The 17,765-nt window shown below is 41.8% G+C and overlaps 1 protein-coding gene across 2 annotated transcripts in view; it reads left to right on the top strand.

Annotated features, from left to right (window-relative positions):
• The window catches only part of LOC111951933 (cGMP-dependent protein kinase 1), a 191,865-nt gene that overhangs the window by 105,688 nt on the left and 68,412 nt on the right, over nucleotides 1–17,765 (top strand). For both annotated transcript variants that reach the window (XM_023970299.2, XM_023970298.2), the window contains exon 4: nucleotides 3,319–3,424. In XM_023970299.2, the coding sequence (XP_023826067.1) occupies nucleotides 3,319–3,424 (106 nt within the window). The remainder of the gene's footprint in view (nucleotides 1–3,318; nucleotides 3,425–17,765) is intronic.

The following is a 17,765-nucleotide window of genomic DNA, read 5'->3' as shown; positions in this document are numbered from 1 at the left end:
ATAGTACGTTTTACAAAATATATTCTGATTAAAAGAATGAAAGGTGGTGTCTCATTATGGTAAGTGGTGAAATAAGTATAGCCAGTTACAATTGTAATGGCTTAGCAGATAATAAGAAAAAGACGATCAGTATTTACTGGCTAAAAGAGAAGGATTATAATATCTATTGTTTATACAGGAAACCCATTCAACAGTTTTAGATGAAGTTTTGTGGAAAAAGAACTGGGGGGCAAAAATATATTTCTCCCATGGGCAAAGAAATTCAAAAGGGGTGATGGTTTTAAATTAACAATAATTTTGATCCAAATGTGCAAATTGTCCAAACAGATCCTCAAGGTAGATGGAAAAATCAGAGAAAGATAGCGAGAGAAATACAGTCAGTCTATACTCCATTATAATAGGAGATGCAGTTGTATGTATGCTGTGTGTCTCTTCTCTCTGCTATTGTATTGTTCTCCCTCCATTGGACAGTCAGGATTATGTCACTTGAACTGTGTAAGAATATTCACAAAGTTGCTTATTTATGTGTATTTTCTCCTGGTTGTCTTTGTTCTTGTGAAACTGATATGAGGGGGTGTCACAGCTCATTATAATCCTGGTGCCATGCAGCTTGACAAAGCAACTGCAGCAGCYCTGTGTATCAGAGCCATCCGGGACCAGAGAGGGACTGTGTTTCAAAGATACTGGAGTCATTTTCAACTTCATAGAGAACATTCACCATGAGAGTACAATGGTGTGATGATTTAACATTTGGGTGCTTCTTTTTTAAAACTTTGAACAATATCAGTACACAAATTAAAACGTYTAATTATTTGCTGCTTTCTTTAAAAAAAAACAAAGTTACACTGACATTATTCTATTGTATTGAATTCTATTACAAATCATTTTGGCAGTCACCCCATTTAAATGGTGCGACTTACATCCAGAAGTAAAGATATTTATTTACTTTTTATTCTGGTGACTTTGGACAAAGTAATTCTGTTCAATCCTTTCTCCTTTGCTCTTTGATGTTCTCTCCAGCCACTGACACAGAGCTCTGGCCTCAGTTGCTGTATAAGGGCTTAAACAAAGCTGTTCTCTCCCTGAGGGTGACAAGGCAAATCAACTGATCCTTGATTACACACATCCTTGATTACACACAGGCTTTGTGAAAATCCCAATCAACAGCTCAATCGATCACATTTGTATGGGAAACAGTCCAAGTGAAACTAAAAAGAGGGACAGAGCCAGATAATGTTAAGGGAAACATTGACCTTACAATACTCTTTAATTTGGACGATGCCTAATATGAATCAGAACAGATGTCCTATGAACAGGTGCTTCTGAGTGATGGTGGCGTCACTGCACTTTTACTTGCTAGCATGATAACAGACCCACGAGGCGGCACACAATTGGCCCAGCGTTGTCTGGGTTATGGGAGGGTTTGGCCAGCTGGGATTTTGTCTCATCGTGCTCTAGCGACTCCTTGTGGTTGTGCCGGGCACCTGCAAGCTGACTTTGATCGTCAGTTGGACGGTGTTTCCTCTGACACATTCGTGTGGCTGGCTTCCGGGTTAAGCAAGCAGTGTGTCAAGAAGCAGTGCAGCTTGGCAGGGTCGTGTTTCGGAGGGCGCATGGCTCTCGACCTTCACCTCTCCCGAGTCCGTTGAGGAGTTGCAGCGATGAGACAAGACTTTAACTACCAATTGGACCACGAAAAGGGGGTGAAAGTTAAAAAAATGAAATATGTATGGGCCTGTCAAGGACAAGGTAGAGGAAGAGGAGACTGGCTGAAAGATCACACTTTGTATGCTGTGGGGAACATAAATCCTGATGGGCCTTCATAGCAGACTTGATCGCACACCTTTTTTGTGGTTGCAATAGTGTTGTTCCAATCTCTTTAAGGAATGAGCTCCCAAGGGTGCGTGCCTGTGTGTGCGTTGGTGCGTGTGCTTAGAGATCAACACACATAGTACGTTATATGCAGTATGCATCATGCATGTATTCTCAGTCTGCTTCAACATAATTCCCTCACTACCAGACTCCCACACTTCTCAAGACCCTTCACATTCCACCTCCATCCCTGCCTGTTATCAACCCAGGGCCTGGAGTGGCTTTAGTACGCTGTCGAGCTAATGGCTGAACGGCCCACAAGCATTAAGACATTCATCTACACACATTGCAGGCTAACTAACTCCCTAAGTCTCACTGCAATTTAGTCAAGTCTCCAAATAACCCACTTACCCTCACTGCAATGCGCTCCTGGCCTCTCAATATCTGATTTCCCCATGCCCTGTGAATTGCCCACTCACCGCCGTAGCACTCTGTTTGCTCTGTGTTTACACAACTACGTCTCTCCTCTTAACAGCTGTTGCTTTAGCGCATAACAGGAATGTTACTCCAAAATATTTTCTAGKCCTTTTCTCTGAGGCTTGGGTTTTAGAGGTCTGGAATGGCGGTTTGTTCTAGTAATCATAGGTTGGATCCCTTGATTTCATGCAGCCTGATAGTACTGGAAAGCTGACAACAAAAGGGTGATACTGTGGCTTCACTAAGACTTCTGCTAGGCTGTGAAATTTCCATCTGCCATATTGCGTCCATTTAACCAGTGTTTCAGCTCCGTCTTTGTGAGTTATCTAGGCCCAAGAGAAGTAGGTTTTTGGAATGTGACCCAAGACTCTGTTTTAGTTATTTAGTGCTTAAAGAAGTATGCATAGTGTTTGTTGCTGTCTCCTTCCTCATTAGTTGGTACAAGGACTGCAGACAGATCAGTTTTCTTCACAGGCTGAAACTAACTGGGACTAAAAAGAGCCTGACCGTCTAATGAGAGAATCTCTCCTGTGGTCTGGCAGTGTTTGATTACACAGAACACACTGCGCTCAACTGTTGCTCCTTGGAAGTATGTGGGTGTGTGTTATCTTGCCTACCCTTAAGTGTCTGTTTCTCGATTAATTGGTGTTTCTGTGTGTTCTGATTAGAAGAGGAGGAGTCAGTGTTACAGTGACACAGACATCCAAGTAGACAGGTCAGGATCAGAACAAACAGACAAAGCAACAAACAGATAAACATGCACAGACAGAGTCAGCCAAATGAATCCATTCATCAGTGATGGAAGCTATTCTAATAGCCTTTCTGCTGTGGGTTCTTATGGGATAGCCTGGGCTGGTTTAAGTTCTTTCTCTCCTCATCGCTCTCAAAAGTGCACTCATGTTGTCCAAGTAGATACCTGGTTAATGATGATATAATGATGACTCATTATATTGTGAAAATGACCTGGTATCCATGTTTCTCCCTGACTATTCTGATCACTCCTTTCTTCTCCATTTTCTCCCTCTCCAGCTCTCACCAATGTGAAGTTATGGGCCATCGACCGACAATGCTTTCAGACTATCATGATGAGGACGGGCCTGATCAAACACACCGAATACATGGAGTTTTTAAAAAGGTGAGGAACAGAAATACTATATATATTCCCTGTATATAGCTACATTCTTATGTATTTTATTCCTCTTTTGTTAGTTACTATTTTATATTATTATTTTTAAACTCTGCATCATTGGGAAAGGTTTGTAAGCAAGCATTTCAATGTAAAGTCTACACCAGTTGTATTCAGTGCATGTGATGAATAACATTGGATTTGATTACATTTTAACATTTAATTATTTATCAATATACCAGACTCATAAGACCTAGGATTGGCGATATTGAAGTGATTTACCATTGAAGTCACATTTCCCAATTCGTATTCAGTTACATAATGATAGTTAACCAGTGCAATTGTCAAACACACGCTTGTTTGCAATTTTGACCTGTTAGAGCCGGCGCCCTTCTGTTTTCAAACCCTAGCGCCAGGTTTGTTAATTGACCTGTCTGTCTTATATGAGTTCGCTTGCGCTGAGGTGGGAGGGGTGGCAGTATCTGAGGTGTGTCCTTAAAAACGTACGCCAAAGTACCAATTTCAGGCAGCACTGGTGGGGATATTTTAGACCAACCAAAAGCTGGTGTTAGCAGTAACTTGGTTGGTTATGGTATGGATTTTGACAGTGGAAGTGCAGCCTATCTAGCCATGACGACCACATGCACATGGAACAAGATACATTTTCTTTTTGTTCCCGTAAACCTTGTATTTAGAAACATAAAAACGAATTTGTTCACATTTCATTTAATTTGATTAAAAACCAAGCATTTTTTTTATTTCACCTTAATTTAACCAGGTAGGCTAGTTGAGAACAAGTTATCATTTGCAACTGCGACCTGGCCAAGATYAAAGCATAGCAATTTGACACACAACAGAGTTACACATGGAATAAACAAAACATACAGTCAATAATACAGTAGAAAGATAAGTCTATATACAATGTGAGCAAATGAGGTGAGATAAGGGAGGTAAAGGCAAAAAAAGGCCATGGTGGCGAGGTAAATACAATATAGCAAGTAAAACACTGGAATGGTAGATTTGCAGTGGAAAAATGTGCAAAGTAGAAATAGAAATACTGGGGTGAAAAGGAGCAAAATAAATAAATACAGTAGGGGAAGAGGTAGTTGTTTGGGCTAAATTATAGATGGGCTATGTACAGGTGCAGTAATCTATGAGCTGCTCTGACAGCTGGTGCTTAAAGCTAGTGAGGGAGATAAGTGTTTCCAGCTTCAGAGATTTTTGCAGTTCGTTCCAGTCATTGGCAGCAGAGAACTGGAAGGAAAGACGACCAAAGGAGGAATTGGCTTTGGGGGTGACCAGTGAGATACCTGCTGGAGCGCGTGCTGCGAGTGGGTGCTGCTATGGTGACCAGTGAGCTGAGATAAGGCGGGGCTTTACCGAGCAGAGACTTGTAGATAACCTTTAGCCAGTGGGTTTGGCGACGAGTATGAAGCGAGGGCCAACCAACTAGAGCGTACAGGTCGCAATGGTGGGTAGTGTATGGGGCTTTGGTGACAAAACGGATGGCACTGTGATAGACTGCATCCAGTTTGTTGAGTAGAGTGTTGGAGGCTATTTRATAYATGACATCACCGAAGTCGAAGATTGGTAGGATGGTCAGTTTTACGAGGGTATGTTTGGCAGCATGATTGAAGGATGCTTTGTTGTGATATAGGAAGCTGATTCTAGATTTTATTTTGGATTGGAGATGCTTAATGTGAGTCTGGAAGGAGAGTTTACAGTCTAACCAGACACCTAGGTATTTGTAGTTGTCCACGTATTCTAAGTCAGAGCRGTCCAGAGTAGTGATGCTGGACGGGCGAGCAGGTGCGGGCAGTGATCGATTGAATAGCATACATTTAGTTTTACTTGCGTRTAAGAGCAGTTGGAGGCCACGGAAGGAGAGTTGTATGGCATTGAAGCTCGTCTGGAGGTAAGTTAACAGTGTCCAGAGGGGCCAGAAGTATACAGAATGGTGTCGTCTGCATAGAGGCGTATCAGAGAATCACCAGCAGCAAGAGCAACATCATTGATGTATACAGAGAAGAAAGTRGGCCCGAGGATTGAACCCTGTGTCACCCCCATAGAGACTGCCAAAGGTCCGGACAACAGGCCCTCCGATTTGACACACTGAACTCTATCTGAGAAGTAGTTGGTGAACCAGGTGAGGCTGTCATTTGAGAAACCAAGGCTGTCGAGTCTGCCAATGCCTTGGCCAGGTTGATGAATACGGCTGCGCAGTAATGTCTCTTATCGATGGCGGTTATGATGTCGTTTAGGATCTTGAGCTTGGCTGAGGTGCACCCATGACCAGCTCTGAAACCAGATTGCAGAGCGGAGAAGGTACGGTGGGATTCGAAATGGTCGGTAATCTGTTTGTTAACTTGGCTTTCGAAGACCTTAGAAAAGACAGGGTAGGATAGATATAGGTCTGTAGCAGTTTGGGTCTAGAGTGTCACCCCCTTTGAAGAGGGGGATGACCGCGGCAGCTTTCCAATCTTTGGGAATCTCAGACGATACGAAAGAGAGGTTGAACAGGCTAGTAATAGGGGTTGCAACAATTTCAGCAGATAATTTTAGAAAGAGAGGGTCCAGATTGTCTAGCCCAGCTGATTTGTAGGGGTCCAGATTTTGCAGCTCTTTCAGAACATCAGCTATCTGGATTTGGGTGAAGGAGAAATGGTGGGGGCTTTTGCGGGTTGCTGTGGAGGGTGCCGGGCAGTTGGGTAGCCAGGTAGAAAGCATGGCCAGCCGTAGAGAAATGCTTATTGAAATTCTCAATTATACTGGATTTATCGGTGGTGACAGTGTTTCCTAGCCTCAGAGCAGTGGGAAGCTGGGAGMAGGTGCTCTTATTCTCCATGGACTTTACAGTGCCCCAGAACTTTTTTGAGTTAGTACTACAGGATGCAAATTTCTGTTTGAAAAAGCTAGCCTTAGCTTTCCTAACTAACTGTGTATATTTGTTCCTAACTTCCCTGAAAAGTTGCATATCACGGGGGCTATTCGATGCTAATGCAGAACGCCACAGAATGTTTTTGTGCTGGTCAAGGGCAGACAGGTCCTGAGTGAACCAAGGACTATATCTATTCCTAGTTCTACATTTTTTTGAATGGGGCATGCATATTTAAGATGGTGAGGAAGGCACTTTTAAAGAATAGCCAGGCATCATCTACTGACGGGATGAGGTCAATGTCATTCCAGGATACCCCGGCCAGGTCGATTAGAAAGGCCTGCTCGCAGAAGTGTTTTAGGGAGCGTTTGACAGTGATGAGGGGTGGTCGTTTGGTCGCAGACCCATTACGGATACAGGCAATGAGGCAGTGATCACTGAGATCTTGATTGAAAACAGCAGAAGTGTATTTGGAGGGCGAGTTAGTTAGGATGACATCTATGAGGGTGCCCGTGTTTACGGATTTGGAGTTGTACCTTCTAGGTTCATTGATAATTTGTGTGAGATTGAGGGCATCAAGCTTAGATTGTAGGATGGCCGGGGTGTTAAGCATGTCCCAGTTTAGGTCACCTAGTAGCACAAGCTCAGAAGATAGATGGGGGGCAATTAATTCACATATGGTATCGAGGGCACAGCTGGGGGCAGAGGGAGGTTTATAGCAAGCGGCAACAGTGAGAGACTTGTTTCTGGAAATGTGAATTTTTAGAAGTAGAAGCTRGAATTGTTTGGGTACAGACTTGGATAGTAATACAGAACTCTGCAGGCTATCATTGCAGTAGATTGCAACACCGTCCCCTTTGGAAGTTCTATCTTGGCGGAAAATGTTATAGTTAGTGATGGAGATCTCAGGGTTTTTGGTGGTTTTCCTAAGCCAGGATTCAGACACGGCTAAGACATCCGGGTTGGCAGAGTGTGCTAAAGCAGTGKGTAGGCTTCTAATGTTAACATGCATGAAACCAAGGCTTTTATGGTTACATTAGTCAACAAATGAGAGCACCTGGGGAGTGGGAGTGGGGCTAGGCACTGCAGGATCTGGATTAACCTAGACATCACCAGAGGAAAAGTAGGATATGGGTACGGCTAAATGCTATACGAACTGTCCGTCTAGCACGTTCCGAACATAGAGTAAAAGGAGCAGGTTTCTGGGCTCGATAGCATAGATTCAAGSCATAGTGTACAGACAAAGGTAAGGTAGGATGTGAGTACATTGTAGGTAAACCTAGGCATTGAGTAATGAGAGAGATATAGTCTCTAGAGACGTTTAAACCAGGTGATGTCATCGCATATGTAGGAGGTGGAACAACATGGTTGGTTAAGGCATATTGAGCAGGGCTAGAGGCTCTACAGTGAAATAAGACAGTAATCACTAACCAGGGAAGTAATGGACAAGGCATATTGATATTAGAGAGAGCCATGCGTAGCCAAGTGAACATATGGGTCCAGTGAGTGGTTGGGCTGACTGGGGACACGGCGATTCAGACAGTTAGCAGGCCGATGCTAACAAGCTAACAGTTAGTAGGCCGGGGTTAAACAAGCTAGCAGTTAGCAGACCGGGGCTGGCAAGCTAGCAGTTAGCAGACCGGGTTAGCAAGCAAGCAGTTAGCAGGGGCTAGCAGTTAGCAGACCGGGGCAGGCAAGCTAGCAGTTAGCAGACCGGGGCTAGCAAGTTAGCCTTTGGGGGACGTCGCGATGGGGGTAAGTCTGTTTTTGCCTTTTCGTGCAGTGATGTCGATAGACCAGTCGTGGAATTAGTAGGGTTCCAGGTAGCTCTAGGTAGCTAGCAGGTTAGCAGAATGGGCCTTCAGCGGGCGTCGCGCCTGAGGTGCCTGTTGGAGTCCTCAGGCAGATTATGTCGGTATTCCAGTCGTAGAGGATCGGCGGGGTTCCGTGCCCCGTACCGGCAGTAGAAGGGGTCCGGATATTGTAGCCCAGGAGTGGGCTTCGGTGGTAGCACAGGAGCCCTGGCCGGGCTAGCTTCAGGCCAGTTGGTGCATGCTCCGGGATGGAAACGCTAGCCAGGAGTGGTCACCCGGGATTGCGGTTAGCTAGTTGCGAAGATCCAGATGAAAATGTTCAGAGTTTGCGGTAGGAATCCGGGGACATGGAGAGAAATAGGTCRGTTATGCTCTGGTTTGAGTCACGTTGTTCGAACTGGCGAGAGCTTTCCGAGCTAAAGGTTAGCTGATGACCGCTAGCAATGGTTTGCTAACTGATAGCTAGTAGGTAGTTAGCTGGCTAGCTTCAGTTGAGGGATTCCAGATCCGAAGTAAATAGAAATACTTCAGAAAAAAGCAGATCCACGCCACATATTTTGTGAGGCGGGTTGCAGGGGAGTATTTAGAAGTTGAGGTTTAGGAAAATATATTTTAAAAAGATATGCGAAGAAAAATATGTAAAAAGATATATACAAGGGACACAACAGAACAAAGACGTCTGACTGCTACGCCATCTTGGATTATTATGCATAGCTTCCCCTCCTCTCAATGAAGGCTGTTTTTGGGTCCTGACTAATGCATTCAACAGTTAGTCAAACCTTTCATAAAGGGTTTGACTCGTGAGACCTCTTAATTCATCAAAAACCCAAAGAATGTAAATTAAATCAAAACCCAGCCCTAATTCATACAATGAAAATAGCAACAATATGTCTGACACAGCCCAGGATCCATAGCCCTACCACCAGTGCTAAGATTTACCATTGCATTTGGTTAGTTAAAATAGAGCCCAATGTCTCCTTCAAGTTTGTTACGCATCTGGAAGTACCCACTCTACCGGAAAAAATTATTATCCCTTCTTCCTGCTCTCTATCTGACGTTGGCATTAGCATAGGGTTTGGCAGAGGAGAGGGGCTGAAGACAGGGGAGCCTATTATCATATTAAAGGCAGATTTTTGTTGCACGGACACACAGCGTGGGATAAAATATGTCCTCATCAAAAGATGGAGGGAGAGGAGCGTGTCATATGCATCAAGTAGGATATATGAGGTGAATTGGAATTGTACTGCTTTCACTGCTTTCTCTGTCTGTTCTGCTGTCTGTCCCTCTGATTGTCCCCCTGTTCTGTCTTTCACAATATTTCCGCCAAGCAGCAGCTACTTTTCCTGGGGTCCAGAAAGCAGTTATATACAATTAAAAACATTACATTACACATTAAGTGTGTGCACTCAGGCCACTCTACCACCASTTATCTACAACAAAAAACCTATTTGTACGTTGTAACGGTACTTCCACACAGATCCATGTCAATAAGTGAGTAACTGGTTAGACCTCCTGTGGCCTTTGGTCCAGACCGAGCATTCAGATTCCCAGGGCTCTGGCCCAAATCAACTCCATTATTTCCATTCACATTATGATTTGTATTGTCAGCTCGGTGGTCAGAATGGCCCTGTGTATTCCCATTGACAGGTAGGATATGGATGAGCACATTTTCTTGTGGTGAATCCATTGTTTTAATTCCACACAAAAGATTTGCTTTGGTTAGTTCTCAATGTTGAGGTGCCTGGGGTGCCATTTTTTATAAAACGGCTTTGACTTGAGGTTATTATTTATAGGGGTGCCAGGTAGGTTGTGCCTACCAGAGAAGACATTGGTTTCTCCTTTTGGTTTGGGAGGGAATGAGTCCCATCTGGTCCGTCAAGTCTACACCAATACAAAGGATTTATGTAAAAGTCAGGATGGAAATACACTTTTCATAAACCCTTAAAACATTGGAAAGAACTTCAAAAACAACTGTATTCTTTTGCGTGGGTTGTATTAACATAGATCACACACACATAACAATATAACAAATAATGAGCTCTGGTTCCTCCAGAAATGTCCTGTACCTCTGGCATTAAAAAAAGTCCAGCCTGGTAAAGAAGTTCAGGGACTCAAGTGACCTTAGTCACGCATGTTGGTCCGTAGCGTAAACCCAGTATTAATCATACACTCAAAATAACACTTATTTTACAACACAACTATAAAGCGTATCAAAGACTAATACGTCCTCACAACTAACTACATAAATCACAGTATACATCACCCCAAAACAAATGAAATACCGTGTACGGAAAGGTTGTAGTCAGTCGGTCAGTCAGACAATCCAATCCGCCAACAGATCTTCAGCGGAGAAAAGGCCACGAAGAACAACAGAGAGGTGTAGTCCACAGACGCCAAGAGTGGATCCGATCCTGGATAAACTAGCTATTAGGCTACAAAACACACTTTAAGGCAACAAAACAAATGGAATAGCGACGCTTCAGGAACTGAGGGTTGACCACATCCTCATTCACGTCTCCATCACAACCCCACCTTTGCACAGCTGATGCTGGCTATTTAATTGGGAATTAAAGGGGAAGCGCCCTATTGGAAGGAGAAGCACTATTTAATTGGGAATTAAAGGGGGAGCGCCCTATTGGAAGGAGAAGCACTGAGACGGTTRAGAAAAATTCAGGGCCGTCACAACGTGTGTGTATATTGTGTATGTTATCATGTGTGTGTGTATGCGTGTGTCTGTGTCTGTACCTCTTCATAGTCCCTACTGTTCCATAAGGTCTATTTTTTATCCGTTTTTAAATCTGATTTTACTGCTTGCATGAGTTAGTTYATGTGGAATATTGTTCCATGTAGTTATGMCTCTATGCAGTACTGTGCGCTCATAGTCTTTTCTGGACTTAGGGACCTTTAAGAAAATWCTGGTAGCATGTCTTGTGGGGTATGCATGGGTGTCTGAGCTGTGTGCTAGTAGTTTAAACAGACAGCTCGGTGCATTCAACATGTCAATACTTCTCACAAATACATTTTTCATTACAAGATTGAGATTTAGGGTTTAGTCAATGATTTGTCCCAAATACAATGCTTTTAGTTTTTMAAATATTTAGAACTAACTTATTWCTTGCCACCAATTCTGAAACTGACTGCAGCTCTTTGTTAAGTGTTACAGTGATTTCACTTGCTGTGGTAGATGACGTGTATAGTGTTGAGACATCAGCAGACATAGACACACAGGCTTTACTCAGAGCCGGTGGCAGGTCATTAGTAAAGTTWGAAAAAATTAAGGGGCCTAGAAAGCTGCCCTGGGGAATGRRTGACTCTACCTGGATTATGTTGGAGAGGCTTCCATTAAAGAACACCCTCTGTGTTCTGTTAGACAGGTAACTCTCGATKCACATCATAGCAGGGGATGTAAAGCCATATCACATACGTTTTTCCAGCAGCAGATTATGATTGATAATGTCAAAAGTTGCAATGAAGTCAAGCAAAACAGCTCCCATAATATTTTCATTATCAATTTCTCTCAGCCAATCATCAGTCATTTGTGTAAGTGCGTACATGTTGAATGCCCTTCCCTTTAATTGTGCTGAAAATCTGTTGTTAATTTGTTTAAATAGCATTGTGTCTGGTCAAACAATMTTTTRCCAACKAMTTTACTAAGGGTTGGTAACAGGCTGATTTGGTTGGCTGTTTGAACGAGAAAATGTTTTTTTCCCTCTTCCACACTCACTTTACAGAATTCAAAATTACAATTCTTGTCTTTCAGAATTTGGTCAGTTATGCATGGGTGTGTAGGTTCAGAATTTGTTGTTGGCATGTCATGCCTAAGTATGCTAATCTTGCCAATTAAAAAAATATTAAAGTGGTTGCCAATATCAGTGGGTTTTGTGATGAATGATGGAGCCAAGTTGACCATTTTGGCCAAAATGTAATTTAAGGTGCTCCAAAGATTTTTTACTATCATTCTATATATGATTTATCTTTGTTTCATAGTACAGTTTCTTCTTCTTGATCAGTTTAGTCACATGATTTCTCAATTTACAGTACATTTGCCAATGGGCTGTGCAGCCAGACTTATTTGCCATTCCTTTTGCCTCATCCCTGTCAACCATWWAAAAAATTAATTCCTTATCAATCCACTGGGATTTAACAGTTTTTACAGTAATTTTCTTAATGGGTGCATGCATATTAATAACTGGAATAAAGACTTTCATAAATGTGTCAAGTGCAGTGACTGGTTTCTCCTCATTACACACCACAGACCAGCAAATATTCTTTACATCTTCAAAATAGGAATCACTCCAAAACTTCTCATATGACCTCTTATACACTATATTACGCCCAGCTTTTGGAACTTTGGTTTTCCTAGATATGGCTACTATATTATGATCACTACATCCAATGGATTTGGATACTACTTTAGAGAGATTTCTGCAGCATTAGTAAAGATGTGATCAATATGTGGATGGTTTCATTGTAAATACCCTGGTAGGTTGACTGATAACCTGAACCAGTTGGCAYGCACTGATTACAGTTTGAAGCTTTTTCTTGAGTGGGCAGCTTGATGAAACTAAATCAATATTTAGGTCACCCAGAAAATACAGTATACCTCTCTGTTGATATCACATACATTATCAAGCATTTCACTCATATTATCCAGATACTGACTGTTAGCACTTGGTGGTCTYTAGCAGCTTCCCACAAGAATGGGCTTTAGGTGAGGCAGGTGAACCTGTAGCCATATTACTTCAACAGCATTCAACATGAGGTCCTCTCTAAGCTTTACWGGAATATGACTCTGAACATAAACGACAACAACTCCACCATTGGCATTCCTGTCTCTTCTGAAAATGTTTAAASCATGTATTGCRACCAATGTATCATCAAAGGTATTATCWTAGTGAGTTTCAGAGATATATGTCAGTATATGAATATGATCTGTTCCTAGCAAGTTCTCGATTTCATGAACCTTGTTTCTTAGGCTACATATGTTAAAARTTCTCTGGGATATSTGGGACGCCAGTGAAATTGCAGGGCGCCAAATTCAAAACAACAGAAATCTCATAATTAAAATTCCTCAAACATACAAGTATTATACACCATTTTAAAGATAAACTTCTCATTAATCCAGCCACAGTGTCTGATTTCAAAAAGGCTTTACGACGAAAGCACACCTTGCGATTATGTTAGGTCAGCGCCAAGTCGCAGAAAAACATACAGCCATTTTCCAAAGAAGGAGGGTGTCACAAAAACCAGAAATAGCGTTAAAATGAATCACTAACCTTTGATGATTTCACCGGATGGCACTCCCAGGACTCCATGTTAGACAATAAATGTGTGTTTGTTCGATAAAGTTAATCTTTATGTCCAAAAACCTCATTTGAAATGGTGTGTTATGTTCAGAAATGCATTGTCTCAAACAAACATCCGGTGAAAGTGCAGAGAGCCACATCAAATTACAGAAATACTATCATAAACATTGATAAAAGATACAAGTGTTAACACACACAATTAAAGATAACTTCTCCTTAATGCAACCGCTGTGTTCAGATTTCAAAAAGATTTATATGGCGAAAGCACACCTTGCGATTATGTTTGGTCAGTGCCAAGTCAAAAAAAAACATACAGCCATTTTTCCAAAGAAGGAGAGGTGTCACAAAACTCAGAAATAGCGTTATAAATATTTCACTTACCTTTGATGATCTTCATCGGAATGCACTCCCAGGAATCCCAGTTCCACAATAAATGTTTGTTTTGTTCGATAAAGTCCATCAATTATGTCCAAATACCTCCTTTTTGTTTGCACGTTTAGCCCAGTAATCCAAATGCTCAATCACTTAGTTCAGAAGAAAAGTCAAAAAGTTATATTACAGTTCGTAGAAAAACATGTCAAACGATGTATAGAATCAATCTTTAGGATGTTTTTTATCATAACATTCAATAATGTTTCAACCCGGACAATTCCTTTGTCTTTAGAAATGAAAGGAACGCAGCTAACTCTCACGGCCGTGCGCCTGACTTAGCTCATGGCATTCTGCCAGACCCCTGACTCAAACAGCTCTTATTCGCCTCCCCCCACAGTAGAACCTGAAACAAGGTTCAAGAGACTGTTGACATCTAGTGGGAACCGTAGGAAAGTGCAATATACCCCATAGACACTGTATTTGGATAGACAAGTGTCACGTCCTGACCTTAGAGATCCTTTTTATGTCTCTGTTTTGGTTGGTCAGGGCGTGAGTTTGGGTGGGCATTCTATGTCTGGTGTTCTATGTTGTCCTTGTGTTGTATTTCTGTGTGTTTGGCCTTGGTTCTCAATCAGAGGCAGCTGTCTTTCATTGTCTCTGATTGAGAATCATATTTAGGTAGCCTGTTCCACCTGTGTTTGTGGGTGGTTGTTTCCTGTGTTAGTGTTTGTTTCACATTTCAGGACTGTTTCGGTTTTCTTATCATCACTTTGTTATTTTTGTATTTGTCGTGTTCAGTTTTATTAACCTGTCTAGGACAGGCTCCCCACATACCTGTCTCCCACATTCCACTGAAAAGGCAGAGCGGAAATTCAAAAAATATTTTTTTTAGAATATTTAACTTTCACACATTAACAAGTCCAATACAGCTAATGAAAGATACACATCTTGTGAATCCCAGCCAACATGTCCGATTTTTTAAATGTTTTAACAGGGAAAACACAATATATATTTATGTTAGCTCACCAACAAATAGAAAAAAGCACAGACATTTTTTTCACAGCACAGGTAGCATGTGCACAAAATCACCAAACTAACCTAGAACAAACAAAAGAAACCAAGAAACAACTTAATCAGATGACAGTCTTATAACAGTTATACAATAAATCTATGTTTTGTTCGAAAAAGTGCATATTTCAGGTATAAATCATAGTTTACATTGCCGGCTACAATCAGAAATTGCACCGAAAGCAGCCAGAATAATTACAGACACCAACGTGACATACCGAAATACTCATCAATAAACATTTCTGAAAAATTACATGGTGTATAGAAAATGAAAGACAAAGATTTGTGAATACAGCCAATATTCAGATTTTCTAAGTGTTTTTAACAGCGAAAACACAATATAGCATTATATTAGCTTACTACAATAGGCCTACCACACTACCGCATTCATTCATCAAGGCACGTTAGCGATAGCAATAGCCACGTTAGCGTTAGCGAATAAACCAGCAAAAGATATTAAATTTCACTAACCTTCATAAACCTTCCTCAGATGACAGTCTGTAACATCAGGTTATCATACACTTATGTTTGTTCGAAATGTGCATATTTAGAGCTGAAATCCGTGGTTATACACGTAGCATAACGTAGCTAACGTGCTAACGTAGCATCTTTTTCCCAGAATGTGCAGATATTTCTATTAGACTCTCACCTATTCTGCAAATAGCTATTCATAAACATTACAAAAAAATACATGTTGTATAGGAAACGATAGATCCATTGTTCTTAATGCAATCGCAGTGTTAGAATTCTAAAAATATCTTCATTACGACATAAGACTTAGTTATGGTAAGGGAATAACCAAAACCTGAGCGCAAAAGCTACTAGTACACAGTTCGACAGATATATGAAATAGCATCACAAAATGGTTCCTACTTTTGCTGAATATTCATCAGAATGTTGTATAAGGGGCCTTTGTCCAGAACCGTCGTTGCTTGGATTCAGAACGAACTCTTTCCCTCTTGAATTAGCAAGCACACTGGCCATGCAGCGCTAAGCTCTCCACGTCAAACAAAGTCGAACAACGCAACACGCCGAACGTCCCGAATAAACGTTCAATATAATCTAATGAATCTATATTGAAAAAACATACTTTAGGATGATATTGTAACATGTATAAAATAAATTCAAAGCCGGAGCTCATATCGCCCACTCACGACAGGTTTCCAGTAGGCAATAACAGGTCCCCCACGCGCCTTACAGACAACAGAAAATGGGGACACGTTGTTCCAAGATGGTTTATTCAACATCAGACAGAGATAATCAACTCATTTTTCCTCTCACTTCCTCTTGACATCCGGTGAAGGTGTATGACGTGCACGTATAGTCAACGTCTCATGCCCATTTATAGGCAGTCACTTGAACAGAAGATAGATTCAGACTTTCCACTTCCTGGTCACAAAGTGTGCTGCCAAATGAGTTGTGTTTTACCCACAGACAAAATTCAAACGGTTTATAGAAACTAGAGAGTGTTTTCTATCCAATAGTAATAATAATATGCATATTGTACGAGCAAGAATTGAGTAGCGAGGCCGTTTAAATTGGATACGATTTTCCCAAAAGTGAAAACAGCACCCCCTGTCCTCATCAGGTTTTAAACTATCATGGACACTTACCACGCTGCGTATTGGTCCGATCCTTCATACTCCTCGTCTGAAGAGGAGGAAAATCGTTACAGAATCACCACAAACAAAGGACCAAGCAGCGTGGGAAACACGGACTCCTGAATGGGAGGAAATTTTGGGACAGCAAAGGAGCCTGGGCACAGCCGGGGGAGTATGACTTGAAAAACTACCAACCTCAGATTTCCCACTTCCTGGTTGGATTTTTTCTCCGGTTTTTGCTTGCCATATGAGTTCTGTTATACTCACAGACATCATTCAAACAGTTTTAGACTTCAGAGTATTTTCTATCCAAATCTACTAATTATTTGCATATTCTAGCTTCTGGGCATGAGTAGCAGGCAGTTTACTCTGGGCACCTTATTCATCCAAGCTGCTCAATACTGCCCCCCAGTCCCAAAGAAGTTAATGTGGGCTATTTCCTGGAATTTTTGATAGTTTGTATTGCTTTGTAGTGCGTACGGCCCAGTACATCACTGGGGCCACGCTTCCTGCCATCCAGAACCTATATAATAGGCGGTGTCAGAGGAAAGCCCGTAAAATTGTCAGAGACTCCAGTCACCCAAGTCATAGACTGTTTTCTCTGCTACCGCACGGCAAGCGTTACCGGAGTGCCAAGTCTAGGAGCAAAAGGCTCTTTAACAGCTTCTACCCCCAAGCCATAAGACTGCTGAACAATTGATCAAATGGCCACCGGACTATTACATTGACCCCCCCCCCCATTTGTTTTGTACAATGCTGCTACTCACTGTTTATTATCTATGCATAGTCACTTCACCCCTACCTACATGTACAAATTACCTCTAACCTGTGCCCTCGCACACTGACTCGGTACCAGTACCCCGTGTATATAGCCTCGTTATTGTTGTGTTATTGTGTTTCTTTTTATTATCTTTTACTTTAGTTTATTGGGTAAATCTTTTCTTAACTCTTCTTGAACTGAACTGTTGGTTAAGGGCTTGAAAGTAAGCATTTCACTGTAAGGTGTACACTTGTTGTATTCAGCGCATGTGACAAATAAAGTTTGATTTGATTAGATTTTACTGGGAGGCTTATCAGAGGTAGAAATGACAGTGATATTTATGTTTGAGCTGATGCAGTGCAGGGTGAGTTGCCCCCAAATGGACCTCCTACTGGGGCATACCGCCTCAGTGCGAACAGTATAGGTTCTTAGGCACATGATTACAGCGTAMGATTGACAGAGGCATTCAGCGGAGTTAAATTAGGTTACTTAAATCATGACTGCCAACGCCCCTGGGACAATGTACATTTGCAGCAGCACTACGACAACTCAGC

The sequence above is a fragment of the Salvelinus sp. IW2-2015 genome, linkage group LG25, assembly GCF_002910315.2.
Source record: "Salvelinus sp. IW2-2015 linkage group LG25, ASM291031v2, whole genome shotgun sequence".
Taxonomy (NCBI): domain Eukaryota; kingdom Metazoa; phylum Chordata; class Actinopteri; order Salmoniformes; family Salmonidae; genus Salvelinus; species Salvelinus sp. IW2-2015.
This window is presented reverse-complemented; position numbering and strand designations above follow the sequence as displayed.